This window comes from Doryrhamphus excisus, chromosome 15 (assembly GCF_030265055.1).
Source record: "Doryrhamphus excisus isolate RoL2022-K1 chromosome 15, RoL_Dexc_1.0, whole genome shotgun sequence".
Classification (NCBI taxonomy): domain Eukaryota; kingdom Metazoa; phylum Chordata; class Actinopteri; order Syngnathiformes; family Syngnathidae; genus Doryrhamphus; species Doryrhamphus excisus.
The window spans coordinates 7,956,489-7,984,441 of record NC_080480.1 but is presented as its reverse complement, the minus strand read 5'-3'; the positions used below and the strand labels follow the sequence as shown (position 1 = coordinate 7,984,441).

At 38.9% G+C, this 27,953-nt stretch overlaps 3 protein-coding genes across 9 annotated transcripts in view; 1 reads left to right on the top strand and 2 right to left on the bottom strand.

The window, feature by feature from the left end:
• The window catches only part of LOC131103035 (thyroid hormone receptor alpha), an 89,018-nt gene extending 86,064 nt beyond the window's left edge, over positions 1–2,954 (top strand). For all 5 annotated transcript variants that reach the window (XM_058048888.1, XM_058048886.1, XM_058048887.1 and 2 more), the window contains one exon: positions 85–2,954. In XM_058048888.1, coding sequence (XP_057904871.1) covers positions 85–335 — 251 coding nt within the window. In that variant the 3' untranslated portion in view covers positions 336–2,954. The remainder of the gene's footprint in view (positions 1–84) is intronic.
• Positions 2,955–4,528: 1,574 nt separating this feature from the next.
• Positions 4,529–21,950, bottom strand: LOC131103036 (dual specificity protein phosphatase 3-like). 3 transcript variants are annotated; one of them, XR_009119536.1, is made up of 6 exons: positions 21,668–21,950; positions 20,771–21,003; positions 19,209–19,554; positions 15,499–15,579; positions 11,528–11,589; positions 4,529–10,220 (listed from the first exon to the last, which is right to left on the bottom strand). XR_009119536.1 is itself a non-coding variant. In XM_058048891.1 (3 exons), exons 1-3 carry the CDS (start codon positions 21,901–21,903, stop codon positions 19,346–19,348), a joined length of 678 nt encoding a protein of 225 aa, XP_057904874.1. In that variant the 5' UTR covers positions 21,904–21,950; the 3' UTR covers positions 18,366–19,345. The 3 variants fall into 3 exon arrangements, 1 of the variants encoding a protein (XP_057904874.1); XR_009119537.1 differs by lacking the exon at positions 15,499–15,579 and having other exon boundaries at positions 19,331–19,554; XM_058048891.1 differs by lacking the exons at positions 4,529–10,220; positions 11,528–11,589; positions 15,499–15,579 and having other exon boundaries at positions 18,366–19,554.
• Positions 21,951–22,973: 1,023 nt separating this feature from the next.
• Positions 22,974–26,688, bottom strand: prl (prolactin). Its single transcript, XM_058048893.1, has 5 exons — positions 26,581–26,688; positions 26,333–26,445; positions 26,154–26,261; positions 24,408–24,590; positions 22,974–24,319 (listed from the first exon to the last, which is right to left on the bottom strand). The coding sequence occupies exons 1-5, from the start codon at positions 26,621–26,623 to the stop codon at positions 24,128–24,130; spliced, it is 639 nt and encodes a 212-aa protein (XP_057904876.1). The 5' UTR covers positions 26,624–26,688; the 3' UTR covers positions 22,974–24,127.
• Positions 26,689–27,953: the final 1,265 nt, after the last annotated feature.

The following is a 27,953-nucleotide window of genomic DNA, read 5'->3' as shown; positions in this document are numbered from 1 at the left end:
CAAACACTTTTTCACACCACTGTATATGATGTCATCTTCTACAAATTACATTGACATGTACTTATGTGTATTTTTCCACCCAAGATCGCACAGGGCTGACGAATGTGGAGAAGATCGAGCAGTGCCAAGAGGCTTACCTGCTGGCGTTCGAGCACTACATCAACTACCGCAAGCACAACATTCCTCACTTCTGGCCCAAGCTGCTGATGAAGGTAACAGACCTACGCATGATCGGAGCGTGCCATGCCAGCCGCTTCCTCCACATGAAGGTGGAGTGTCCCAACGAACTGTTTCCCCCGCTCTTCTTGGAGGTCTTCGAGGACCAGGACGTGTGACCGGATAACATTGGCAAACCCCTTTGACACTGAAAAAACTGAATCTAGGTGGAGGGGTTGGGAAAGAAGTGGGAGAAAGCTAATTATTTTTTCGTCTTTCATGGGAACATGCCCTGTGAACATTTTTCAGGGGGTTTGGGGGGTCACACACCCACCACCTACCACCAGCACTCAACATCACAAGTGAAAAAAAAATGTGGCTTCTTAGTCTTGTCACTTTAAAAGGTACAGTATAGTTATTTAAACCACATACACTCAAGTCCAACTATATGCAGACACACACACACACACACACGCCTCTCACACATGTAGTTTCCTCTGCGTCCTGATCAGCATCTCAGACAATCCCACTCCACATGCTTCTTTGCACCTTCCATATCTGCAGTGGTGCCCTCTACAGTTCCAACAGGAGCCATGACAGTGTTGGTCAACCTACCTCCCCCTCACATACTGACCTCTCAATTATCACACACACACACACACACAGGAAAAACATCAACACATGCACTTTTACCTCATAGCTTGTAAAATACAGTGTCTTATTTATTGGTGGTTTACTGAGAAAACACACAGCCATGTAGTCCTCATTTGTACCTCTCTAGTAGTTACGGTGGGAACACTTAATATAATAGGACAGTACAGTAGATCTGATGTCAGCGTTTCTATTGTATGATGATGGTGTCCAATAAACAGACGCTTAATATTTTATATTCATAATCAGTGACGGCTGGTGGAACGTTTTGAACATAGACCTCTAGACTACATCACAACCGTTACCAGTAACCCCCCCTCCCCTGTCAGATATATACAAATAAACTTTTGCAAATCAATATTTTATGAGCTGTAAATAAGAATAAAAAATGTGTTTATTTATTGGGATGCCTGGATCTTATTTGGGTGTTGCTTTTAGGGGTGGGCGATAGTGTAAATTTAGTAAGTACGGGACCAGTATTGCCGATGCCAATAATTTTGGCTTGATTAAAAATATATATATTTATATATTAATAAATTATGCATAAATTATAATAAACTGTGCATTTATAAGTAATTTTTTGTATAATAATTTAACATTAAATAAACAGAACAATATCAACAAAATATTACAGTTAGGATTGCAACTGATGATTATTTTCTTGCTTGATTAATCTGAAGCTTGTTGTGTCAATTAATCGAGAAATTAATCAGGCCCTAGACGGACCAAATCAATATAAACCAAACACAGTCAGTGTTGTTGCAGCAAAATAAAGTCAGTAGTGCAAAATAAATAAAAGCAAAAACTGCAGTTGGTTGTCATTCAAATCATTTGGCCTCTCTATTCCCTGAGTTTAGAACCAATGACATAAAAATATAACAATATGAACACGACCAATAAACACAAATATCAATCTCATCATGCAAGTATCGATCCGATCCCATGAATATTTGGGTCTAACCGCCCACCCCTATTCGCGAGATGGAAATCTGCATGGGAAAATAATTAGCCTGTGAATAATTAGCCTTTGGTTCTCAAGCATCTCACTTATACAACAGCCTATTAGGAGTTACATAAAGTGAAACTGCCTGCGATAAAGAATTTAGTGCTAGCTCTCTGTTCGGTGTACGCAGCCAGAGAATCAGGCCAACGTTGGGATGTGGTTAGCAAAACAAAGCCCACTTGCTCACATGTGCAGCAGACCCTTCTGCCTCTTCTTCCGATTGTAATTAGAGCTAAAAGAATAACAATACTGGTTTTGATCACATCCCTAAGGATGCTATTTGAGATCATATTGCGTCTATTTCTTTTCATTTTCCCATAAATTATTATAGTTTGATGTCTCAGGAATGTTGGTACCATCATACCCTGTCTATAAGCCAGCCGTCCCTGATTATATTGAATGAAAGGTCAGGATCAGAGATTAAACATACCTGTCAACCCCCCGGTTTACCCTGGGACACGTCCGTATTTTGCCCTTCCTGTTTTAACACTTTAATACTAATACTAACGTCATGCGTGATACACTCTGTAAAATCAGGGTTGTTACACATTTTGGTTTGACCAGAATTTCGATTTTCTTCAGAAAATTTCCCGTATTTTCAAATGCAAGTGTTGACAGGTATCCCCCCACCCCACCCGACCCCAGTGACAACACACTTTCTTTGTTTTGTTGGGTAAAGAACTATATATTTTCCTCAGGAGTTCCACACCAAAGGACAGTGAATGTTAACTAACAGTGCAAAATAAACAAGACATTGCAGTTGTCTTTAAAGCTGCACATGAATGCTGAGAGATGCTGTCCTGACGCCCGCTTTTATATCACAGCATACCGTAGCAATCCACACATACCGTGCCAACATCGTCCCCTAGACAGACATACCCATCGACCCTCCCGTTTTACCTGGGGGGGGAAACTCCAGTATTTTTGCCCTTCTTCCCTGACGCTCTCCTGTTTTAATAGTTTATCGTATTTTAACGTTCTCTGCAACAATCAGGCATTTGGAAATATTGGCATATTTTCCAAAAGATTGAGGGAAATCTTCTGGAAGATTCAGGAAGTTCCACCAGTAAGGAGGAAGGAAAATAAAATAAAAAAATTAAATATTTTTTTTTACAATTTTTTTTGTAAAAACATTTTTTTACAATTTTTTTTGTAAAAAAAACTTTTATTTTACCAAAATTTTTGTAAAAAATTTTTTTTGCATTTTTTTTGCATTGAATTTCCTTATTTTCAGGAAAATGTCCCCTTATTTTCCAGGAAATAGCCCATATTTTTAAATGTTGACATTTGTAGACGGGCCATGATCTCCATTGACCTTCTTAATTCACATACTTTTTTAAAGATGCAAAATAGCAATAGTCTTAATGTTTGTCTCAACAAGTTTTTCATTCAATTTTTCTTTACGCCTCCCCAAATAAAAAGCCATACATTTCTGACACGGAATAGCATTTGTGTGTAATGTGTCTCTCAGCATTCACACTCTAATAACGCCACCTATAGCTCGCAAACATAAAAATGCAGATGTGAAGACTGATGGAAGCTGCACAGATAGGAGTTATTTGTGTGACATGAAAAAATGTCAACATCAAGACATAGAGAGGTACTTATATCTCCGACATATACCTCCTGTCTTCGCTGCATCACGCACATACACAAATGTATCACACACACACTTGTTTTTTTTTGGGTGGTTTTTAAAAACATATTTATTTCAGACCTTGGTTACGTTTGCATGGCTACTACAACTACTGTGCTGCGCCATCACACCCACCTCCTTCGACCTGCCTACATTCTCATCGGACTACAATACCACTGATACACACCATGACATGACCCTGACCCTCCCCAGCAAGTCCTAATGGGTGGGGGGTTATGTCGCTTACCTCGTGGCATGTACCTGGTTCAAGTACCTGCTGATAAAAACGGACCGATTCTACCTCACCTCTCATGTTGGTACAGTTGCCCTTTCATCTGCAAGACAGCTCTCTCAAGATGGGCCACGGATCAACCAGTTCATTTTTTGTGGGACCAACAGTTACCGTTTTTATTTCAGAATTTGACGGAAGACTGAGGGCCCCTTTCACACCGCCTCTCAACGTGCATCTGGTGTGATCCGATTAGTGGTAGTTAACCTGACTCATCTTTACTGACCGCTGATGACAAGGGTGTTCACTGTGGGTCGCATGCAGAAAAATGAAAGGATGTGGGGGCCACTATGATATTTTTCAGATTTGTGTTTGCTAAATATGCAATCCAATCCAAATTGGGTTATTTTTTATTATAATTTTATTTTTTAGGAGAAGGGTTTTTTTTTTTTTGGGGGGGGGGGGGGGGGGGGGTTGGATTTCTTTTCTTTTACTATATTGACAAAATTATATGAATAAAAAAATTTTAGTTGCTTATTTTGAAATTTTATTGAAGCTATGTTTGACTATAAAAATCCATATGTGTGTTTGCTAAATATGCAATCCAATCTAAATTCTAAATTGGGTTATTTTTATTTTTATTTTTTTTTTAGGAGAAGGGTTGGGGGGGGGTGGATTTCTTTTCTTTTTCTATATTGACAAAATTATATGAATTTTTAAAAAATATTTATTGAAGCTATGATTGACTATAAAAATCCATATTTGTGTTGCCTAAATATGCAATCCAATCTAAATCAGGGTTTTTTTTTTGTTTGTTTTTTTTTTTTTAGGAGAAGGGTTTTTTTGGGGGTGGAAATTGAATTTCTTTTCTTAATTTTCTTAAAATAGTTGCTTATTTTGCTATTTCATTGAAGCTATGTTTGACTATAAAAATCCATATTTGTGTTTGCTAAATAAGCAAGCCATTCTAAATTGGATTATTTTTATTTTTTAGGAGAAGGTTTTTTTTGGGGGGGGGTGGATGTCTTTTCTTTTACTATATTGACAAAATTATATGAATTAAAAAATATTTAGTTGCTTATTTTGCAATTTTATTGAAGCTATGTTTGACTATAAAAATCCATATTTGTGTTTGCTAAATATGCAATCCAATCTAAATTGGGTAATTTTTTTTTTTTCAGGAGAAGGGTTTTTGAGGGGGGATTGGATTTCTTTTCTTTTACAAAATTGACAAAATTATATGAATTAAAAAAAATTAGTTGCTTGCGACATAGCAAATATTTGCTTTTCATGTCAGCGTGGCCTTAACCATCCTTCATAAAGTTCTGATGCAGACTTGATGTCATCAATCTTTGCCATAGACAAAAGGCTCCCGGGTCCAGACACCCTCGACTCGAGGTTTGCAAATGCTTCATTAGAGTGAACCCACGGCGTTTGTTTTGTTTAGGCAAATGAACATCATTTGAATCGGTGGTTACACCAGACACATTGATGGCAGGTCTGAATTGGGCCCCTTTTGACCTTACATGGTGCCGATTGAACCTCATTACGACAGCAAAAAATGGGACTCCAGTATAGGAGCCATTGTGGCCTGATTGGATGGAGCCAACAGGAGCCAAACTATGGCGGTGGGGATTCAATAAACGGCGAGTCAGCAGTCTTTGCCTCTGGATTCATCCGAGCCAAGAGGAAGGAAACAGCACTTGGCGTCATGTGACTCTGAACTGGACCCTGTTTTCTTCCCTTTCTCCCCTGCTGTCGGCAGCAGAAACGGACGTAAAGCCATGCGCCGTTGGGGAAAAAAATACGACTGTCATGTCCCTAAAATGTACATTTTCAATTCAACACCTCTGAAATAAGCTCCACCCATCATCATCAACAAATAACTATCAGGTTTTTTATGTTGCACTAAAACTACAATGGATGTAATAACCCCAAACACTTTCTTTTCTTCTGTACACTCACTTCTTTCTTATTCTTCTTTGCTTCAAGCTGTCTTGATTAGGGTTGCACAAATCCAAATCCAGTCCAGTACTGGGAACTGTGTGAGAATTAATGGGAATAGTCATTTCATAGGATGTAAATAAATAAGGGTGTAATGATTTGTTTTAATAACGATTTCATTTGTGGTTGGTGATAGGTTCAACAACTATATAGGTTCATTTAAAACAATACGGGCCAAAATGATTTAATACATTTTTAGCCAAAAATTCAACCGGTCTCTGAAATAAATACCTGGATACCGGGGATTCCTAGATTCCCATAGGTTTTTTTTTCTAAGGGAATCAGTTATAAACAAGTGCATTCACATTTTATTTAAATCAAATGCAACCAACACTTCAGGTGTGCCCCACTCAACAGGCAAAACTAATCAACTTACGCCAAATCAAACAGTTACATGAGTAATATTTAACATTTTTATCATTAAAACTGCTAAAAAAATTGTGCTTAATTCCAATGCTTTATTTCCTAGTATCGATGCATATGTCATCCAGAATGGCAACTTGCTGAATCCAGATTGATTTAATTGGATCTTAGGACGAATGGTTTAGTTTCTCATAGTTACATTGATGTACAGTAGAGCCCTGTGCGGAACTATTAGCCAATGGCGAAATCCATGACTAATTGAGACGCCCACAAAAATGTTTATTTTTGACGCACAGCTTGCCCCTCTTTCCTTTAGAGGTTTTACTTCTGCAACTCACTGCAACTATGATGCGTCCAATGACTCCCAAACAAAGTGTGAAATCTCATATCAAGTGAATACAGTGAAGACATAAAGAGTATAATTAAGCTGTGCATTTTATTTGCAATATCCGGTATCTCTAAATCATTAATGATTTAGGTTGAATGCAGAAAAATTGGCATATTACCTGAGAAAACTGCTTTTTTTTTTTTAGAAAAATTTAGCAGGGCCGTGAATGCTGAATCACAAATTTGCGGGTATCCACTGTACATCATGTTTACATTTGCAGAATTCAACATGTCTGAAAAGGAGGAGGAAGAAAGTTAATTTAATCATACGCCTTGTACACCGTTTCAGGTTACTATTTTTTAACAGCAAATTTGATGTAAAATATCAAAAATTCTATTTAAAAAATGTGAAAAAATAACTACACCCTTCCTGAGACTATAACTGAGTTGTAACGTATAAAACAAATCCATTTAATTCCCATTAATTATCATCAATTCCAGTGTAAAGTATCCTAATGAATATTGGTGAAACATCCTTATCCTACAGGATGTTTCCACCTCTTTGCAACACTAATCATGACCATATTGTGAAATATACCTTCACGCTACTGCACACACACACACACACACGCATGCATCGAAGTGAGGAAACTTAACAGGGGGCTGGTTTCACAAAGACGCTGTCTCGAGAGCTGAGAGAGCTTTGTTGCCATGGTAGCAAGTCGTGGCATCCTCTAAATCTGTGCCACCAATTGCTCATACTTTGCCAAGATGAAAATTCATCACAGTCGGGACTTCTTCCACGTTTTTTTCATGGCAAGAAAAAAATCTAACAGAGTCATTCTGAAATGTAAATGTAAATTCTGTCTTTGGAAAAGCAGCCCCTGACAGTGATACAGCCTTTAAGTGCCACTGCTCTTTGTTACTTGTCGACATTGCAGGGTATTTAAATAGAACTGTAAGTACTGATTAAACAGGCGCACACACACACACACACACACACACATGCACAGCAATAGGATGATCAAGCAGTGCAGGTTCACAGTTGGCATTCAGGCCTTCTGTGATCTCACCTTCACTGTGAATGAAAGCAGGGCAAACACACACACACACACACACCAAATACACACTTTATTTATGCTGTCAGCGGCTGACCTACTCAAAATAACATCAAGTTCAAGCAGTCATGTAGCACACCTGTATTAGTAAGCTCACACTCACGGCGATGGGAGTCCAAAAACACCAAATCACCAAAATGACCTTCACATTGCCCCGTTTTTCTAAACTCAGGATCTCTCGTCCCTGAGCGCGGAGAGCACATATTGTGTTCCAGTTTAAGGACTACACACAAATGAGGTTTGACATCACAATTTGAGCTGGCAGCCATTCTCAGTGGTTATCTTTCCCGAAAACGATCACCAGCACCAGAAAAAACGCACTGCCTTCAGCCATGATCACGTGCACCAGCATAGCAGAGACAGAGACAGACTAACAGTAAGAATCCATTTACTGTGCCAGCTACTGCAACGCCATGTTCAAATACTGGCTACAACCATATACTATGTTGGGGGTGATTATGTTGCTTTCTAGATAACTTGGAACTTGGAAATATCTCATATATGAATTCTTCAAATAAACACGTAGTACTCTGGTACTTCGGTTTTGTTTAATGGTTGAAAACTCATACAACCAAAAAGTATGACTTGGTGAAGGTTTTTCCAGCTTCCAAGTACTCTGGAAGGCAGCATTAGCCTGATAGAAGGTTTGGGACATTCAGAACCTACGCTAAAAAGGCTGTACAAAAAAAATCATCACATGGTCTACATTTCAGGAACTTGTTCATTTGGACGCTGACCCCTTCTGGTATAAACAGAATGAACCTGTTGCATGTGTTTGAGCATGGTCTTAGTTGTAGTACCAAGATAATTTAGCCTGTTCTTAGGGAAATTCCATCCTCTGCATCACTTAACTTAATGCAAATGAAATGTTTTTCCGTCCCCTGTTAGTGCTGAACTTTCCCTTCTGTCTGTCTGTCTGACACTTTAAATACTCGTCACGTTTTACCTCATGTTTACAATAAATGAAACTGTGAACTTGTCGCTAGGCTATAAAAAAAAAAAAGAACACTTTACATTCATGCGCCTGCTTAAAAACGAATGATACTTACCCAGGGAAAACATCTGTTAATCGGCGTCCTCTCTGTCCTCTCCACATCTGTTCTGATCTCTTGCAACGTCAAACCTCTCCCCTGTCTTTTCTATTTATGTCGTCCCCTGCCGCCACTCCAACACCCTCAAAGACATCTGCCCCAACTCATACAAGCACTGTTTGGTGGAGAAAGATGACAATCCTCTACAGGAGTATGTCCACTTGTGGAATGTAATATAATTGTAATTGTACCACACTCATGTTGTTGCTGAAATGGATGTTGCTCGTGTGGTTCTACTAAATATGCTTGGCAGGGTGAGTTTGCATAAGTAAGCTAAAGCCAGGATTGAGTGGCACACTGCCACTGAGATATTTTTAATATGTATAAAAAAACAAAAAACACCTTGAGCAATGTATTGTAACATATTTTTCTTTTCTTTGTCTTCAGTGTGCATATGGTTTTCTTGGAAGAGATGGTGGGTCTATTTGTGTTTATGCTTTATTAGATGCATCATCGGAGGAAATGCAGTCATCTAATTCAGTGTTCAGTTGAATTTCATTAAAGGAACCAGCCTAATTTCATGCTGGAGAACCAACATTTGACAAATAATCAAGTGTCCCTTTTAATGTATGGATAATGGATATTTTTTCTTAATAACTTTCATTTCTTTCTTAAACTTTGTTCTTCCGAAGCAGATATTTGAAGCCACGATTTAGGTGACCTAATACAGGCGGTCCTCGTTTTACCATGCCCTGCCGTAATTGAATGAAGTCATACTTTTTGGATGCAGTGCATAAAAAAAGGAAAGTGAAAATTCATTAAGGACAAAGATGGTATCCTTGAACATGTTAAAGGATCTGCTCCTTTGAAATGGACGGTGATAAGTAATCAGCATAGTCGCCTCATTACTGACATTTCAACAAGGACAACGGGTCTGTCTCGTTATTGTTTCATTTCATTATTATTTGTACTTTTGTGTGTGCTACGTACAGTGTGATGGACTTTGTTATTAATTTAGATATTATGTAGGTTTAAATTCCGACTTAAGACTAAAACTTGTATCATAGTCTTAGGAAGGAAAGTCGTACATAGAACGAAGACCTTCTGAATAACGAAAGTCCCCCAAAAGGGTGCACATAAAGGCTTGCAAAGGGAGGGGTTATTTTCCATAGGAAGTATAATCGGGGATCAAAACAAATCAGATTTTTTTCAAAATTTGGATTTTTATCTGTATGTAGTGAAAAAAAAGTTGACAAAATTACAGTTAAATAGTAAGAATTAATATTAAATTAATGTCTATTAAGTAAAATAGTAAAATAAAAAATATATATGCCTAAATAGAACATAAATCATTCACATTGTGCACAGAACACATTAAAAACATAACATACGGCAATTAAATGAAATCAAAATAAAAACTCCTTACTTTTACTTTTACCGTTGTAGTTGTCTTGCAGGCCTTTCCACCTTCTTAAAATACGGTCCCAGGCTAGTCTGGAAGAATAACCTCAGATTCCCTACCCAGATCCCCTTGTAAAAGCGCCTCAGACTCCATGACCCTTCTAGCATTCATTAGCATTCAATATTCTTTACCTTTAATGATGGTCGAACAGCTGGGTGGCCAATATTGGCGGACGTGTCTCCTCCTTCTGAGATGTTCATTTTCACTTCCATGCTGACAGCTTTCCTTTTCTTTAGTGCACTACAGCATAAGAAAACAAATAAGCAATGTTACGCAAACTGCTCTTTGGGCCGTAAACCGACGACCACCTGTACTAAGCTAGCACTATTCATTTTACACTTTATACTGTTTTTATCAGTGCTTTTATCAATTTCCTGTTCCTGTTTGTCAAACAGAACATGAGTGACCCGACTTGTCGTGCTCATTTGAGCCTTTGCTCTTCAAAAAAAAAAAAAACTACATACTAAATAATGCTTTGAGGCTTCAGATTGCTTGACATTCATCTGACCTTTAACTAAGGTCCATCCTTTGATGTAAAAATCTACATTATCTCAGTGTCGTGAGAAGAATATTGCTGTTTGTGGATTTTTAGAAAAAGTCAAAGTGAAAGTTACCGTCAAACATAAAACATCACACTGCTTTGCGCTCGAGTGTCAGCATACGCGAAGTTAATTGTGGTTTTATGACTTGTTTAGTGCCTGCTCCAGAAAACTCCTGAAATGTAACCAAGACTAGGAAAAAAAAAAGTTGTGAATTGGCTGTGAATCATGTAGCATCTGTTCACGATTGTTAGATAGCATTGTGACAAAGTTGTGGCTCTCAGCACTGACTGCACTTCCTGTTATGTCTGTAAGCATAAGCATGACATACTATATGAAGCCATTCTTTGACCTTTTAGCATTAGATGGCGGACATTTTCCATTCTAAGCCCTAACCGACCAAGAGAGGACGTCACCATAACGTGGGCAGCAGTGCAAATTGGCAACATGCCTCTAAAGTTATAAATATGACCGTCTTTACAGGAATTCCAAACCGAGGCCAATAAATTGTGCCTTGAATGAGAGATTTGGGACACCATGTCCCAGACTTCTATTATTGCCGTGATGTCCTCTCTTGATTTTTTTTTGTCCTTTTCACTGTGACTGTATGCAGCCCTGATTTTGTAAGACATCACACGAGGCTCTGTGCATGCAGAAGGCTGTTTCCTGTTGGCGAAGCACTTAGAACCTTTTGGTACAGCTTGAAGTTGAATGTAAAAGCTGAAAAAGACGAGGGTCTTAAAGGCCCCCTGGTGATTGTTTGATGATGTATTTGATACAGAAGTGCTGCTTGTGGGTTATCATGGGCACAGTTGTTTTTGTCTGCTTTGTTTTCCAGTGACAAATCAGTGTGGCACAATCAAAGAATGGCTTCTAAAAAGCTATTTGTGTTTGTGGCTCTGTGATATATATTTTCAGCATTATAAAAACCATTTGATATCAGTTGGAGTACTGTGGTTTTGTCTTTTACGTCACACAAGCTTAAATAAAACCATCTTAAATGCTTACCTGCAATCAGGATCACGAAGAGAGGGCCACATAAATGCATTTGTTCCATTTTAATGGTGCACCTAAAGTACGGACACATAAGAAAAAAAGTTATACAAGTGAATCATGGTGATATACTGTGTGTACTTGTATTTATATAATTAAAATATACAGTATAATACTGTATGTTTTAGTTTTTGTTGTTGTTTTGAGTTTGTGTGTCCCAATTATCCTAGGAACTGGCACACCTCCAACAGACAACATTGGTCCCCGCTCCAATGAGGGGCCAAAGGGGTCGGGTACAGAGTGAGCTGGGTAGCAGCCAAAAGCAGAGACCTGCAGAAGCTAGCTCTTGGAATGTCATCTCTCTGATGTGAAAGGAGCCTGACCTGGTGTGTGAGGTGAGGTTCCGGCTGGATATAATCAAGGCACAACAAGGGGTCTGGAACCTGTCCTCTCCAGAGGGGCTGGACTATTCAGTGAGAGGTGACGGGCAGGGGTGACAATTCCTTGTGCTCCTCGGCTCGTGGCCGTTGGAATTTAACACGGCAACCGGGACGGTAGTTTCCTTCCGCCTTCGGGTTGGGCACGGGTCCGATTCCAAAAGGGTGACTACCCACTCTTTTTGGAGTCGTCCAGCACTGGAGAGTGCTCCCTCCGGGGATTCCCTTGTTCTGTGGGTGCATGGGACTTAAACATGATTGTATCTACTTCTTTCTTTTTCGGCTTTTCCCCTCAAGGGTCGCCACAGCAAATCAACCGCCTCCATCCAACCCTGTCTCTCTCACACCAACTACCCTCAATGTCCTCTTTCACTACATCTATAAAGCTCCTCTTTGGTCTTCCTCTACGCCTCCTACCTGGCAGCTCTAAACGCAGCATCCTTCTACCAATATATTCACTATCTCTTCTCTAGACATGTCCCAACCATCTCAGTCTGGCCTCTCTGACTTTATCTCCAAGGCCTCTAACATGTAATGTCCATCTGATGGATTCGTTCCTGATCCTATCCATCCCGGTCACTCCCAATGAGAACCTCAGCATCCTCATTTCTGCTTCCTCCAGTTCTGCTTCCTGTCTTTTCCTCAGTGGTACTGTCTGTAGACCAGGGGTCTCAAACACACGGCACGCGGGCCATATGTGGCCCGCAGGACACTAGTTTGAGGCCCCCGCCTTGATATGAATTAATTATTAATGTTAGTGCGGCCCACGCAAGTTTGATATGGATGCTGTATGGTATCATGTACCCAGAAAAAAAGTATTACGTTTGATTAATGTTCATGTTAAAGGTTAAATAACTGTTAATAGTTATCCTCCCTATCCATGTGGAAGTGGTAAGTTTTTGGCTATTCAAGTTTAAAGGAAATAATTTGAAGGCTACCGTTTAGGTCGCTAGCTCTCTAGTTTGCGAGTTAGCATGTGTCTCAAGACCCTGCAGTTGTGCAATATGTCGTAAATAAAAAGAGTATAAATGTGACTATAGTCGTGTTTTGGTATGTCTACAGGGCTCTAATAATGCTTTGTTTATTTTAATCTGAAAAAAATAATTTGTCTACCCACCAACTATATGTGGTTTCTTAAGTTTTTATTATTTGCCGTTTTATTATTATTATATTTATTTATTTATTACTGATTGATTGATTTTCCTTATTCTTGATTTGTTTATTTTTCATCTTATTTTGTGTAGAAAAATAAAAAGTAAGATATTTGAGAACAGTGGAATGTTTTATCAGAGCTTTTCTTGTAGAAAATTCGAAGTTTTTAAATTTTTTTGTTTTTAATAAATGCATTTTTTTGGTTTTTTTTTTTTTTTTGGAAAACCTGATGCGGCCCAGTCTCACCCAGACCTGAGCTCCAGTGGCCCCCAAGTAAATTGAGTTTGAGACCCCTGCTCTAGACCAAACAACATGACTGGTCTCACCACAGTTTTGTATACCGTTCCTCTCATTTTAGCTGAAGCTCTTCACGCCTGACATTTTTGTCCACCTGTTCCATCCTGCCTCAATCCTGCCTGCAATCAAACATGACTGTATAATTTTATAATATACTACTGTGTATCCTATCAAATAAGAAAGTCAAATGATGTATTTAATTGTTCACTGTAATTACTATCATCATCAAACATAGAACACTGAAATAGGTGATGAGGTGTTGCCATGGCAATAACAGACATGCTAAATAATGGTAAGCAGCTTAGACTATGATAGGTTTCAATACATTCTGCACTGCATTGGATTTCAACAAACATATTTCCTGCGGTGCAGATTTGCTACATTTGGAAAATGAATGTACGAAGACTGATCCAGCTTATTAGTGGTTTGTTGTAGGGGGGATGATGTAGCAGTGGGCAGTTTTAGTCTCCACCAATACAGAATCTGGCACCAACACACACCCACACACCCGCCCATCCCGGAAACTCTCAAAAAAAGAAAAAACACTCAGAGGCACAGCTGTTACAGAGCTGACTTACTGCAGATTGCCACTGATTATGTGTGTGTATGCGCATGTGTGACTTTGTACTCCTATATTTATAGCGTCGTTCAATTGCAACACAAGGGGCCCACCAAAGTAATGAGAAACAATGAAATGCATGAGGTGCATCTGTGATGACATTTTCATTAAGCCCTCTTTATTCTTGTATACATTTTAATCTGAATATTAACAGTGGTTAACTTGTTTTTACATGTATATGGCAGATAAGAATGTTATATCAGAAACTGCAGGTTTTATAATCGGGGCGGGTTTGCAGCAAAGTATTTCTATTTCCATTATTTGGCACAAGAAAAACTGAACAAACTGAAGGTCAACTATTGTTCAAGTTTAGCGGCTTCAGCTGTCGCATTACTATATCACTATTAAAGGGTACTTATTATGCTTCTTCCACTTTTCTGACCTCGTTAAAATGTCAAGTTGTTTTATTAAAATAAAAACTTAACATGAGGATATGTATACAAGATTCACATTTTAAAAATCATATATAACATATAACATAGCCACTACAATAAAGTGGGACATTCTTTTCTAAAAAGGAAAAAGAGGCTGGTTTAGAGGACATTTTAAAATGTCACCAACTGAAATATACTTTAAACTAAACAGTAGTATTTTTCTGTAAACATGTTTACAAGTCACAAGTATTCCTTATTTTGTGGCAGGAATACCAACATGTCAACTGCATCAGGCTTAGCAGCTGTCTGTCTGACTTCTTTGTACATTTGTGATAATGCTTATGCTAAATAATTGGGACGACTTCTTCCATCGTAGACATATTAGCCTGTTAGCTTATACGCAGCTTCCGGCTTCTGCTCCGCCCCCCTCCTCCCTCCCGCTCTCAGACATGAGGGAGATACAGCTCAAATCCATAAAGCAGGGCAGGGAATCTCCTATAAAGCAGCTACACATGATAACCAGCTCAGAAAACTTTCTAGTTCTTCCAGAATCTGCACCTATTCAGCTGTATTTCATGCTTCCAGTGAAAACAGTCTGTTTTAATGTATTCCACCCACGGCCCGCCTCCAGGCACGGCCAAATGCATAGAAGGACTTCCGGTGTGTGCAGCTAACTTTATAGGAGTTGATAAACGGTATAGGAGTTGATAATAAACAGTGATTTATCTTTTTAAAAATATCCGCTTTTAACATGCAGCCATATGTGTTGGATTCCGAATCCGATCCGGAAGTAGAGACTGCACAGTCCAAAGTTTCACAAGATAAGAGGTTACTTCAAGACGTCTCTCAATGGTAAATGAGAGAGAAGTAATTGAGGTAATTAGCAATTTAGCGTTAGGTTTTCTATAGCATCGGTAATGTCTAATGTGTTTAGCGGGACAACTGGTGTGTAAAAGACTCGGGTAGAGCCACTACTGGTGGTGGGAAAAGGCTATGAGCAATGCTGCTCCCTGTATGCACACTCTATAATGCTACACAGACAAACGCTTTTGCTACATGTCTTACACAAAATAAACACAGTTAGGACACTGATAAATTGTTACTTACCGCTTGATCTTCTGACTCTTCCACACGACCGAGTAATGTTGGAAAGGCGTTGAACTTCAGCAAGTTTGTCGGCTAGCCCAGCTGCATAGTGGAAATGTGTGAAGTGCGAAATGTCAGTGTGAAATGCTGTTGACAGATTAAAATGCATTTATTTTCCTGGCAGGGAATCAGGACCTCCAACCACTTGTGTCTGATGCTTTCGTCCTTAGGAATTGTAAACAAATGTGGCTTTCCCTGACAAGAAGGCAAGCTTATCTTGGTGTACAGCCACACCCATTTAAGGAAGTCTGCTCATCTCTGACATCACAAAGGGGCAGTTTTACCACACCTTTTGACACAGAGCGTTTTAGCAATCCCAAACCTCTTTCATGGCTCACTTCCAAATGCGCAAACCTCATTATCTGAAACTTTGGCACCGTTTAACACGAGAATATAACATTCTAACTACATTTATAGGTCAGAAAAGTGGAAAAAGCATAATAGGTCCCCTTGAATGAAAGATGTACCCATCACTGCATAAAAACATCATGCCATATCTGTTGTTTATCATAAATACCATTACGCACCAGCGTCCAGTATCCGGACTAAAAGATACATGAAAAACACAACGCAGCACTTGAATACTTAATCATTGTATTTTATGATCAGGATATTATTATGTGTTTGATTAATATTAAATATTACAAACATTAGGCAATCAATTAAATAATTGTAGGGTTCCCATTGACAAGACCATGGGTTCTTGAATGGGTTCCTCATACAATAATTATGATATACCAAATAGTTTGATGGTGTTAATGTCATCATTAAGTTAAATGGTAACACTTTACAATAAGGTACACAGCATTATAGTAGTTAATGGGGAATGAACCTACCTAACCCTAACCACGACACAATCGTTCCTCAGTGACTACTCTAAATTTGCTACTAGTATTTAGTACCAACTTTAGTAGTGGTCTGTCAGAGGGATCAATGTTTCCAATATTGCTTATTGGACACTTTTGGAGACATGTCGCTCTTAATTATAGTCGCTGTATCTACTAGATAAATGAGATTGAATGACTCTTTGAAATCTTGTGTGTACTGGGTTCCCATTTCACTCCACTCACATTCACCTGACTCAGCCAGATAAGCACAGCCACAAGAACACATAGATGTCCCATCCCCCCACCCCCATGCGTCCATTCATGCAGACCGGTGTTACATAAGAGCGTTAGCCTGCTCTCCTCACAGACATGTCCTTGTGTCAACTCCATGCGTCACAGCGGCATACAAACACACTGCATGAAATGAGAAAACAAAAGATTGGACACAGAAAGTACAGAGGTGAAAGAAAACTTGGGAAGGAAGAGAAGCCGAATCACTGAGCTAAGATCTAAACCCTTTGGAATGCACACACACATGCACACATGCACACACATGCAATCCCCTGCAGGGACTAACATTAATTTCCTTGAGACCTCTGAGTACCCTTATCAAACTTGTGCAACCTGTCTCCCCAAATTGAACTTTAAAAGTAGCAGTGCATGAATTCATCCAAATACAGATTAGTATCATTATTAATCGCTATTGAAGCAATACTCGCATGATAAAATTTGTATTTTTCAACCATCCGTCTTCTACCATTTATCCAAGGTCGGCTGACCGGGCAGCAGGCTATTCAGGGAATATTTTTCCACTTCTCTTGAATGATTATTTTCACAAATATATGTGTTTTCTTGTTGCGTTTACTTGGTATTGGATGGATGCCAACATTTAAATGGCCCACCGCTACTTAAAAGTGTTTATATTTAAGTCGTCAGGAACATTAGCACACTTTGATGATGGGGCGTAAGGGTGCTACAAGGTGATGATTTGCAAGTAAAAAATGTCTTTCTAAAAACAAATATTAGACACATCCGTTTGTTGGCTAATGCGCAGCAGGGTGGATATAATGAAAGTCATGGATTTGATACATATACAAACAAACACAACAGTGAATAATCCTTGTCTATAATCCTTGTACTGGGTTGTGAGCAGCATGGGAGATTAAACAACATGCAACAGCATTGGGCCAAATTTGTACTCTAGAGAACATTCTGCAACTATTTTTTAATCCAATGGGACAAATTATGCAGCTGGTCACGCCTTCAATAGTGCCGTCCACAATATTCAATAATGTATTTATCATCGAAGTATCCACATAACAACGTAATCTGACACAAATTTGGAAATCAATGCTGAAGAAACGTGTCTTACTTGTCTCAACAGAGGTGAACCACTGGCGCCCTCTACAGGATAAAGTCAGCGTTAACCTGCAAGTCGATGACTGATTCATGATTACATTGGCCTTTCACTGTATAAGCATTCCTTATTTGAAACAATTGTTTGAGCTTCGCACCGTAAATGTCATTTTAATCGAACAAAAGAACACTAATTCATTTACAATAATCGACAGTAGTTTATTAGCATTTTTGCTTATAGTGACGAATATCTAACGTCAATTTTAAGTAATATAGTAATAGCGATATGAATTCATTGAATAATTAATTGAATAAATATAGCAACCGCAGTTAAATTGCATCATTTAACACCAATTTAAAGTGTTAAAACTGTGAAACGGTTTTAAAAGAATCTTTAATGGCAGAAAATAAGCGTTTGGAAAGAAGCTAGCTTACCTGACATACTGCCATATCCTGGACGTTTGGAATAGCCACGTGACCTGTCACATGACAATCACTCAAAAAATAAATAAATAAATACTACTTTTATAAAGTTAAACCCAAAAAATTTGTTTGGGGATATTCAAAGTGTTGATGGTTTTTTATGGCTTAAAAAAGAACCTTCAGTTTCTTGATGTTTTTATTTTGTATTGTTTATACCCAATATTCAGTAATTACATTATTATATAATCAAAGAATATAACAACAATCATGTGATCCCGCATTGAGTGTTCAAACTAAAATTCAACTTTGTGTGACACGACTCACTCTAAAGCTAAAAAGTGCCTTGATATTTGTATGTGATGCAAAAAACAAAATAACAATATGCAGTCTTTAGCATTAAAAACTCCAATGTGTGCCTGTTTAACAGTGAAAGCCACTGATTAGCCCTATGCTAAGATTGTTTCACAAACTAAGTACAGTAGATTCCTGCTAAATTATGTTCCAAGAGCACATGCATGAATTAATTAACAACACAAACTAACAAGAGGTCATCAAACCAAACGCCTCTGCCATCCACCCTCGTGCAACCAAAACCACTTCCACACTAATATGCATGCAAAACTACTATTTTATACTCATTTCTAAACTGCAAAGACTGTTGAGAAAGTGTCCTTGTGGGCTAAATTAGTAGAAAATAGTATTGTTTTGCATTTACTTAGTGTGTAAGTGCATAGTGTGTGTGGTGCAGTTTCATTGAGTGTTCCATGTGATGGTTTGGAGTAGACTTTAACCTTTAACCTTTAATTTCCGCAGTCTAGCTCATCAAGTCCCTGTCCACCGTGTTCTTTTAATTACTAAAAAAGTGCTTGCTTAAGTCGACGTTGACATATATAAATCTGAGACATGCATTGTAGTATTGTTGGCATCATCATTATTACTAAACAACATGAAAAAACAGCAACATTATTGTTAAGCTAAACAACATGAAAAAGTGCATTCAGTGACTTCCTGTAGCAAAAGCAAGGAGGCACAGCTAGGTTTAACAAAATAACTTAAAAATCTCACCATGGAAGGTGGAAACAGGACGGGACAAAGTGATAACGGAAATACCACCAAGGTGTATCCACATCAGTCAGCCAAGGAACATCAACATGAGCAAATTCCACCGTAGCACAATTAAATGGCACCTTGTTTCCTCTGCTTCATTTGTTCCAGAACGTTCCCTCAGCAGCCAGCCTATGATTTAGTCGGCAGAGCTGTCGAAGGAAGCTGTCATTAGGTCCGATCTCTCTGTTGTGTCGCACCGTGGCCAGAGCACTGTGGACATCCATGTTCTGGCGAAGCATCAGGTAGGCGATGACTAAGGTGGGTGAGCGGCTGTAGCCTTCCTTGCAATGCACGTATACTCTACCTGTGGAAGAACGGAGACAAAATACAGTCGGAAAAACACTCAAAATAGCGCAAAATACAACAAAAAATGAACCATGTCGGCACAATGACATAAGGGTTATGAATTTGTATAAAATAGTATTATTTTGCATGTACATCAGTGTGTAAGCCTTTATGTTGACACCAGCATAATCCATGTGGTGCAGTAACATTGTGAAAGATGCTGTTTTGTTTGAATATTGTCATAACTTCATTTATTGTTTTAGAATTATGGACAATTGTTAGCATAGCTATATTGATAACTACTGCAAATGTTCTTACCTCCATGCTGCAGAGGTTATGTTTTTGAATGGATTTGGATGAAAATTTTCTGAGACTGTCGGAAATGGGATATGGAAGAACTGATTAAATTTTGGGGGTGATCCGCATATGGAACATTGTGAGATAGGACCATTTATGCAAAAAATGTCTGAGAACTTGTTTGGGACATTTAGCCTTCCCGTTCCACAATCATGCTAGGTGTTAGCCTCTTAATATTAGCATTTTAGCATTGCTAGCATGCTAATATTAGCATAGTAGCATTTTAAGCTGTTTTCATGGGTAGATAGATTATATGAACACTTACCACTTGCTCATGCTACGTGTTAGCATGCTAACATTAGCATGTTGTTATTGCTGGCAGGCTGAAATTAACAAATTTTTGCAATTTTTACAAATGTAAACTTATGCAAACACGTTATCATCGTAGGTGTCGGCATGCTGACATTAGCTAACATTAGCATGCAAACAATCATTGTAGAATTTTCAGAGGTAGGCATACAATCACGATAACACCATAATACCAGGTGTTAGCATGCTGACATTAGCATGTTAGCATTTTTAGCATTTTTAAGTCATTCAAACCCTTCCATGGCATGTTTTCATAGTCAAGGAATCTTAATATGTACCGTAGATAAAATAAATGTAGGACTAATATTTACTATGTAAATCACAATATGGGGGGAACTATGGTACCTTGCAGAGGTCTGAACTCTTTAAGTGCTTTTCTAGTTTTAGCATGTGTTTACTTTTGATTGAAAAAAATAATTAAAAATATTTATACTGTGTATAACAATTTTAAATATATTTACAGAAGTGGAAAATAACCCGTGGCAGAAATTAGCAAGTTTCCCCGCAAATAAGAAATCTAAAAACATGCCGGGCCACAAATTGTGAATGATGAATAAGCATGCACTGACCTTTTCCGTTTTTGTATGCCAGAGCGTTCGCGATGAATTCTGCAGCTTCCTCAAAGTAAATGCTGATGTCAAAGTGATCAGTGTCGCTGGCTGGCATACCATGGTAAATGACGTCTGTGCCTTTGTAGAATTCAGCGTTGGTATTCACATGCATGAAGGAGTTTCCCTCTGCTGCGTTCAAGATGTGTGTGATTTTCAAACGCTTCAGACGTGTCACATTGTTCGCCAAAAACCTGCATTCATTCAACAAACACAATAAATGCATACAACCTTGTATCCTCTGAAAAGTACTTAACACTGTAAAGTCATTATTATCTAAAAGCTGGCAACAACATACAAACCAAATTGTGGCCAAAGGGTCAACATTCGGACACATTTGGTGTCATTATGGGGGTGTTTTTCAAAATTGGTGTTGGCGTACATGTTGGAATTCATGTCTCCCTCAACTAACCGCAACTCTGCAGAACTGGGAGCACTCGTGCAGCCCCAGACCATGATGCTATGGCCACCATCACTTATCTTGATGCGCAGGTGTTGCCAGTCATTTAGAAAAGGCTGTGTTTTGTGTATGTATTTTCAGTACATAGTCATCTATAATGCTATATAAGCTGTACACTGACTACTCTATGTTGGCATAGTACTATAAGTACTCGACATTCCCTCATTTTGAAAAGCAACATAGCTTAGATGAATAAAAACACACACAGCATACCATAGCCATTGGATCAAGTAATCATGCATATGTCGCCCACTCCCCCATGGAGAAGGATTGGGAGCACTTATAAAGCAATGAAAGTTTGACATTTAATGTTGTGTTATTGCAGTGAAGCATTATTGTTAATGTTGGTCGCTCTAATGCGTCACCAACTTTGGGAATGACAAATAATAATAACTCACGCATTGCCGACATAGATGCGTGGATAAACCTCGTGAAAGTTTTTTGTTGGCCAGCTGTAAAAGCCGCTGTCGTCCGTCAACAAGTCGTTGAGTTGCTGGAGAGTCACCTCGAAAGACGACGCGTCTGTAACTTCGACCTGGTTGTGTTTATTCTTCATACTCGAACATACCATGACAGTTTCCCAATAGCAACTATGTAACAAGAGGACGCTTTGGAGCAAAAGAGATATGTGCATTCGACAACAACAAAAAAAACAGCTGAGAGCTACTAAGTGTCAGCTGAGAACGCAGCGCAAACTGTTTTTAGTGATGGGTAAGGGAGGGGGTCTACACGGATTGGCCGGTGTTGTGCTTCCTTAATGCCACCCTCCAGTAATAACACTAATTTTGGGGGGTCTCAAACAAATAATACAGTATATGTAATATTGTATGTTAAGGGTTTGGCAAACCAGGTTTGGATTTGCTATTATTAACTTACTATAAATAAGTGTAAATATGCAATTTGCAATGGCTGCACAACACTTTGAGAGTTGAGTATGGCATCTTGTAATATCACTCCTCAGGAAGAATCACTCGGACTCACACACAGACTGCCTACCTGCAGCAAAAATAACAGGTGACGTGCTGAATAGGGATGGGATTCAAAAGCCAATTCTTATTGAGAACTGTTTCCCAGTGTTTCAATTTCATAGAATAATTTGCCAACTATTCCCTTGTCCATTCCAGTTGGCACGAATGATGTCACCAAGCAAGCTGAGGACTCAAAATCAATTCAAATGGGGACCGCTCGCGATGTAGTCTGGCCCGCATCAGGTATTCAGTTCAGAATCACGTTTCAACTTAGTGACGAACACGTCAACAAGAGGTCATTACAGAGGAGGTTATTACTCAACATAACAGTGTGACACACAGTGGTCATAAAAGGTAGATAATACATATACAGGGCATCTACTACTACTACTACTACTACTACTACTACTACCACTACTACATAGGGAGGCTTGGGGATATGGTCAGGATGCTTCCCAGGCGCCTCCCCAGGGAGGTGCTCAAGGCACGTCTGACTGGTAGGAGACCCCAGGGAAGATCCAGGACACGTTGGAGAGACTACATCTCAATGCATTCCCTGTAGCAAAGTATGCTGGGAAGCGTTAATAATTTTGTATTGAATGAGAATGTAAAAAATTGAAACCAAACAGTATATGAGTCAGCAAAATAGAAGAATGAAAAGAGCCGGTACAGTTATTTTTGCTTGTGTAAGAGAAAATGTAATTTAATGAAAACCTTTTCATTCAAAATGCATTTTAAAAAGTGTCATTACAGTGCATTACATTGGGAGCATTTTTCTATTGATAGCCAATGAGTAAAAACTAGTGGCAAATGTTATTATTACAAGGAAAAGAATGATTGCTAACTTTTTTGTTGCATTTACAAATATGGGCAGTTATCAACGCCAGACCTACTGGATATATTAACAATTATCAGTACATTATCAGAGACTATTTAAGCTGTTTTCATGGGTTGATAGAGTATATGAACACTTAGCACTTGCTCATGCTAGGTGTTAGCATGCTACCATTAGCATGTTGTTATTGCTGGCATGCTGAAATTAACTAATTAATTTTACTAGCATTTTTGCAATTTTCACAAATGTAAACTTAAGCAGACACATATATCATCGTAGGTGTCAGTATGCTGACATTAGCTTAGACTACATCTCAAGGCGTTCCCTGTAGTAAAGTATGCTGGGAAGCCTTAATCAGTTTGTATTGAATGAGAATGTAAAAAATTGAAAACAAACAGTATACGAGTCAGTAAAATAGAAGAATGAAAAGAGCCGGTACAGTTATTTTTGCTTGTGTAAGAGAAAACGTAATTTAATGAAAACCTTTTCATTCAAAAATGCATTTAAAAAGTGTCATTACAGTGCAAATATTGCAAAAAGCATTAAATTGGGAGACAAAATCAATTATTAAAGTAAAGTCTAGCATTTCTCTATTGATGGCCAATGAGTAAAAACTAGTAGCAAATATTATTATTAGAAGGAAAAGAATGATTGCTAACTTATTTGTTGCATTTACAAATATGGGCAGTTATCAACGCCAGACCTACTGGATATATTAACAATTATTAATACATTATCACATGAAACACAGCACAGGTACAAAGCCCAGTAGAGGAAAGAGATACTACTTAAAAAGCTTGCGCTGCAATAAGTGTGAATAAACCCTGTTTAAACACCTTGTTAATAGTATGAATGAAGTAGCATTAGTACTGGATAGAAAACAATACAAAAGATTTAAATGTATAATAATGTAATAATGCTGTGCTTTGTCATATTAGGTAGCATAAGCAATCTAATTCTTGCTGCATACTGTTAGAATGTTCTATCTGTGCGCGAGCTGCTTTGCAATACAAGATTTGCTTTGACATAAGTTTTCCAGATGGGCACGTTGGGGCTTAGCACATGTGGGGTTGCAATTTTGCAGCCCGACACCGGAGGACTTTGAGAAAACTGTCAATTTTATGGGAATCACGGCGAAAGCAGGACAAGAGGAAATGGAATTTGTTCAGTTTGGATATCTTGTCCTGTCCGATGTCGTTGCCTCCTCTGTAGGGCAGGGAATAGATGGTCTGAGCCGCTTGGTCCATCTGTGATAGCGGAGGCAAGGGAAAGTGTCATATGTAATATTTGAAATATTACCAAGTGATGCAAATAAATCCTTTGTAGCATGGATACCTTGCCAGATAGTATGTTCAGACCATCTCCTAGGCTCTTGGACTGTTGCTGCAGCTCTTGGATCTTGTTTAGTAATTTACTTTGGGGCAGGTGAGGCAGGGAGTAAGCTGAACTGGACAGGACCCCCAGTGGGTCCACCCAGGCTTGGAGTAGGGAACGAGCCAGCGAAAGCAAGTCCGCATCCTGCAGGAGTCAACGCAGTCTTTTTTTGACTAATTATACACTCACATAGAGTGGTACGACATGCAAAAAGTACCAAAATGACGAAGAAGGTACAGCCATGGTAAACATAAAACTCACCATGAGAGGTGAAGACAGGAATATTATGGGAATAAAGTCATAAATATGAGAAGATATTTTCCAGGAAGAAAATTGAAATTTGTCATAATTTTACAAGCATATATGTGTAATATCCTGACCCAAAAAAATGCAATTTTAGTAGCATACAGTTGAAATATTAAAGAATGAATGCTATTTTTTACAGTCCTAATTATATGTGAAATACAGTCATAATTATTGGAACATTAGGTTGGGGGAAAAGTTATAATACTACGGGAATAATGTAACAATATGATGGGAATAATTTATGAAAGGTAAAAGGAAAGGTAAAAAAAAGAGCAAATTTCCGACTAAATTAAGATCAACCTGTATGTACGTATGTGTAAGTATTACTAATACAAACACCTGAGCTGTAGTTTTTTTTATGAAAAAAAATTCTTAGTATATAAAGATGTGTTGATTTACAAAATATCAACGTGGCCATTGTGTCCTTTCAGATTTCAGCGTGTGGCCCTTGCTGGAAAACGTCCAAACAGGAAACAGATGTAACAAAATAATACGACCAAACAGGAAATAATGGCGTAAAAAGACCAAAAGTTGAACATCAGTTGGGATTAGTGCCTTGATGTTACACGTATGACCTTTTCAGGAGCGACAGAGTACAATCCGCTTGACCTTAACACTTGTCTCTGCAGTTTATTGTCCGAACAGGAAGACTGGCAACATGCTGAGAAACAGAAACGTGCAAGCATCAGGCAACTCAAGTTTGTGTGGCCTGCAAAATTTGGGCTTTTGCCATGTATATGATTGGGAAATGCACAAATTATTCATTCATTCATTCATTTTCTACCGCTTATCCTCATGAGGGGCGCGGAGGTGCTGGAGCCTATCCCAGCTGTCTTCGGGCGAGAGGCGGGGTACACCCTGGACTGGTCGCCAGCCAATCACAGGGCACATATAGACAAACAACCATTCACACTCACATTCATACCTATGGACAATTTGGAGTCGCCAATTAACCTAGCATGTTTTCGGAATGTGGGAGGAAACTGGAGTACTCGGAGAAAACCCACGCATGCACGGGGAGAACATGCTCACTCCACACAGAGATGGCCGAGGGTGGAATCGAACTAGGGTCTCCTAGCTGTGTGGCCTGCGCGCCACACGACTCGGACGCCGTACAGCACAAATTCTAAAAATGAAAAATGTTTATATCCATGTTTTGAGTGTTGAGTTTCCATACTTTTTCAGTGGTCCTTGAATGCACCATTGTTGTGTGCTGGAGAAGTAAAAATGAATCAATTCAATCTGTTCATCATCGTGATGAGTACCAATTCATAATAAGGCTTAGGTCTTAAATTTGGATTGTGTCCTGAGTGACCAACGGCACTTGAAAAGGGACCAATTCTGGATCTGAGTCCAATCTACAGTCATTTTTAATAAAAGTTTTAATTCAAAGTGACTTACAGGTACTTGAAGTGCTTGCTCCTTGTCGCTGGGTGTCTGCAGTGAGGATGTGTGGCACACAGATGGCCGGGGCAAGACCATCCGGCCAAGAGGAGGGAAATGAGAGTCCTGGGAAGAAAATATATACAGAACGTTCAGAGCCAGTTCTAAATTATTTGTTCGCATTTAAAGGTACTCACTAGCTCATGTGTGAGCGTCGTGCTGAGAGAGTGTAGTTTGTCTGAGTGCTGAGAGGCTCGATCAAGCAGGTCAGTGATGGGCACGCCCCTGCACATGGCTACCATGTACAACACTACAAAAAGTTGGTGGACAGACAGTTTTATAGATCCTCAAATATCAGATTTTTTTTTTACAGTGTTAGCGTCATGAAAACTAGTAATACTAATAAAATAAATGAAAGTTTTGTCCAAAAATGTTTTTATCTTACCTGTGATGAAAATTTTTCTGCCATTGCTTTCTCTGTGAGCCATTTTTCGTCCCTGACCAGCTGCTCGTCTTTTTCTCTGCTGCCCTTTTCTTGTAAAGGTCCAATCGTCTTCCATTTTATACTTCCATCGTTTATATTGTTTATGCAGTAGGACTATGTGCTAATTGTTTGGTACTTGTTGGTGTGGTTCATAATGAGAAACATGGTCCAGGAGATGTGAATTAATGCAACATCCGCTGGCTGGTTTTGGGAAGGGTTCCTTCTTCTTAATCACAGAGATGAATATAAACATTCATGTCGCCACAATGTTTACCAATGACATTGTGACGCATTGTCCTCAGCTATACTCTCAGCTATGATGGATGATCAGCCTCACCTGCCACCATCTGATGGTAAAGTTTCTTTGATTTTTAATCGATGAAAGGTTTCTATAACAGGTAGCTATAACAGTGGTTCATACTGATATTCTTTAGTGTTCAAAGTTTGTTTCCTGTCTCGCTATTTACTGGCCAGCAGAATTTTTTTTTAAAAATATAGCAAAAGGGAATAATGTGGGGAGCCTCCAGCTTGCAGGCCCCTGGTTCTGATTGGTTGATCCGAGCAGGTAGAGGGTTATCTAATCTTATACCGTGGTACCTCGATTCACATTCCTCTCCCGGTTAGCCCGTGTTTTGTTAATCGTCCTGTATACCATCTGGTTTGTTTGAGACTGGCTGCCTGTCCTGGTTGTTTGATCCGAGCAGGGGAGAGTTATCTAATCTAATAACGTGGTACCCCATTCACATTCGCTATGGTTAGCCCATTTTTTGGTTAACATACAAAAGTTTTGCAAAAATTTTGCCTTGGCTTGCATTTGCACTATTGTTTATCATCCCGTATACCATCCGTTTGTTTATGCCGCCATGTTGGATCACAACCCAAGATGAAATCTTACATTACTTCCAAAGTGTGTTCCCTGTCTTGTTATTTATTGGCCCACAGGAAAAATTGTAAAAATATAGCAAAAAGGGATAGTGTAGGGAGCCTCCAGCTTGCAGGCACCTGGGTCTGATTGGTTGATCCGAGCAAAGAGACCGGCTGCCTGTCCTGATGGGTTGATCCGAGCAGGGGAGGGTTATCTAATCTAATACCGTGGTACCTTGGTTCACATTCGCCCTGGTTAGCCCGTTTTTTAATTAACATACAACAGTTTTGCAAAACGTTTGCCTTGGCTTGCGTTTACCCTCTTGTTTATCGTCCCGTATACCATCTGGTTTGTTTACGTCGCCATGTTGGATCACAACCCAAGATGAAATCTTACATTACTTGGTGTCCAAAGTGTGTTCTCTGTTTCATTATTTACTGGCCCGCAGAAAAAATTGTAAAACTATAAC

Bases quoted from the DNA above. Each gene is read 5' to 3' on its own strand.
- prl (XM_058048893.1), bottom strand. From the start codon at position 26,623: ATGGCTCACAGAGAAAGCAATGGCAGAAAAATTTTCATCACAG. The intron at 26,446-26,580 runs GTAAGATAAAAA...AACTTTTTGTAG, and splicing joins CAGAAAAATTTTCATCACAG to TGTTGTACATGGTAGCCATG. The intron at 24,320-24,407 runs GTATCCATGCTA...CCGCTATCACAG, and splicing joins TGAACATACTATCTGGCAAG to ATGGACCAAGCGGCTCAGAC.
- LOC131103036 (XM_058048891.1), bottom strand. From the start codon at position 21,903: ATGCACATATCTCTTTTGCTCCAAAGCGTCCTCTTGTTACATAGTTGC. The intron at 21,004-21,667 runs GTGAGTTATTAT...GAATGAATGCAG, and splicing joins CGCATCTATGTCGGCAATGC to GTTTTTGGCGAACAATGTGA. The intron at 19,555-20,770 runs GTCAGTGCATGC...GTTCTTCCACAG, and splicing joins GGCATACAAAAACGGAAAAG to GTAGAGTATACGTGCATTGC.